Below are 2,090 nucleotides of genomic sequence, written 5' to 3' on the forward strand. Positions count from 1 at the left end.
CGCCCGATTCGTACTCCCTAAGAAAACTTTGCCGTGCGTCATTAATATTCCAGATGAATGCATCGTGGCTGGAGCCAGGATACCGAGCATCTACCGCACGTATCTTCATAGCGCTGTCGCATATCTTTAGACGAAAGTAGAAATAAGTTGGGGAAAACACGTTATGCAAAATAGTTATTACTTACAATCATAGCATTCATGCTAAAATATCCTTTGCGATTAAAAAATAAATGCTCGTCCACAATAGGCTTTATAATTTTAATGTGTGTCCCATCGATGCAGCCAATGATAGAGGGAATCTTAAATTTGCTGTAGANCCGTATTATGTTAATTTTAATTCAATATCTTGGATTTGTAAATAAACAAACGCACCTATAGTACGCTCCACAATATTTCGAGCTGAAGAGTGCGCCATGTTGAACTTGTACTCTTTAGAGTTGTGCAATGCGTCTCTATATGGTGTCAAAAGGAAGGGCTCAATGCCATATCCACAATCTCCTAAAAGTCTTGATGCTCGATCGCCCGATTCGTACTCCCTAAGGAAACTTTGCCGTGCGTCACTAATATTCCAGATGAATGCATCGTGGCTGGAGCCAGGATACCGAGCATCTACCGCACGTATCTTCATAGCGCTGTCGCATATCTTTAGACGAAAGTAGAAACAAGTTGGGGGAAAACACGTTAAGCAAAANAAAACTTTGCCGTGCGTCATTAATATTCCAGATGAATGCATCGTGGCTGGAGCCAGGATACCGAGCATCTACCGCACGTATCTTCATAGCGCTGTCGCATATCTTTAGACGAAAGTAGAAACAAGTTGGGGGAAAACACGTTAAGCAAAATAGTTATTACTTACAATCATAGCATTCATGCTAAAATATCCTTTGCGATTAAAAAATAAATGCTCGTCCACACTAGGCTTTATAATTTTAATGTGTGTCCCATCGATGCAGCCAATGATAGAGGGAATCTTAAATTTGCTGTAGAAATAATTTCTCGATTTAAGCTTCTCATTGCTATCCATTGTAAGCTTCACCCAACGAGGGCAAATTAAACGTTCCATAATTTTCAGCACTTCACTCAGAACTAGTGACACTGTGCTTCTACCTAGGCTTATGCCAGAGTCATTCCCAACCGACCGCTGATAAGAACCTTTGGCTAGAAATTGCAAGACTGCCGCTAGCTTTAGCAATGGTGGAATGCTAGATGCAGGCAAGTGGGGTTTTACGATATCTAGCACCATAATGAATGCGTCTTTGTTCAGGCGATATTGTGCAATGAATCTGTATGATAATTGAGGCGTTACTAAAATTGTCGGGCTTAAAAAGGATATGTACTTACGCTGACTCTGGCAGCTCCAACAAATTGCTGCGGTCTCTTAAAATTTTCCGTTTCACCTTCTCAGAAACTTCTTCCTGCATCAATAATAAAGCTGCTATTGCTGCGGCCATTGCTTTTTATTTAATTTTCACTTTTATTTAATTTTTTCAACAACTTCGTCAAAATCTTCACAAATGCGAATTGAAAAGAATTGAACTTAGCAAAACAGCTGATTCGAATATGGGTTTTGTGTATGTTCGAAAAGAGCCAAATCCAATTAGATTCTGTGACACCTTCTAAAATCGGAATTGGTTTGGAATTCCGACAATGGAGCAAATCCGGCTTGGTTTCCACAACAGCCCTGNACTTAAGAATATATAAATTCCGATCACACTATAGTACTGAATGCTTGTGAAACAATTATTTAAATCAAATGATCATAAGTGAACGCACTCGGAGCGAATTTTGGAACACGGAGCGAATTATGCATATTAAGACTTAATAATTTCTAACTTTCTACCATATTATACGTTTATATTTCAAGTCATATGATTAACTACTGCAGAATATATAAACTCTGATCAAACTTCACTACTGAATGCTTGACAAACAATATTTGAATCAAAAGANTAAAGCTGCTATTGCTGCGGCCATTGCTTTTTATTTAATTTTCACTTTTATTTAATTTTTTCAACAACTTCGTCAAAATCTTCACAAATGCGAATTGAAAAGAATTGAACTTAGCAAAACAGCTGATTCAAATATGGGTT

At 38.1% G+C, this 2,090-nt stretch overlaps 1 protein-coding gene across 1 annotated transcript; it reads right to left on the reverse strand.

The window, feature by feature from the left end:
- Window positions 1-372: 372 nt before the first annotated feature.
- On the reverse strand, window positions 373-1,658 carry LOC108354532 (putative nuclease HARBI1; the record flags this gene model as incomplete). Its single annotated transcript, XM_017605712.1, has 4 exons — window positions 1,342-1,658; window positions 857-1,283; window positions 765-794; window positions 373-643 (listed from the first exon to the last, which is right to left on the reverse strand). Coding segments are annotated over exons 1-4 (838 nt in total), but the record flags the coding sequence as incomplete, so codon positions are not given.
- Between the last annotated feature and the right edge of the window lie 432 nt (window positions 1,659-2,090).

This window comes from Rhagoletis zephyria, unplaced genomic scaffold (assembly GCF_001687245.7).
Source record: "Rhagoletis zephyria isolate East Lansing unplaced genomic scaffold, Rhagoletis_zephyria_1.1 Rzeph_scaffold_36860, whole genome shotgun sequence".
NCBI classification, from domain to species: Eukaryota; Metazoa; Arthropoda; class Insecta; order Diptera; family Tephritidae; genus Rhagoletis; species Rhagoletis zephyria.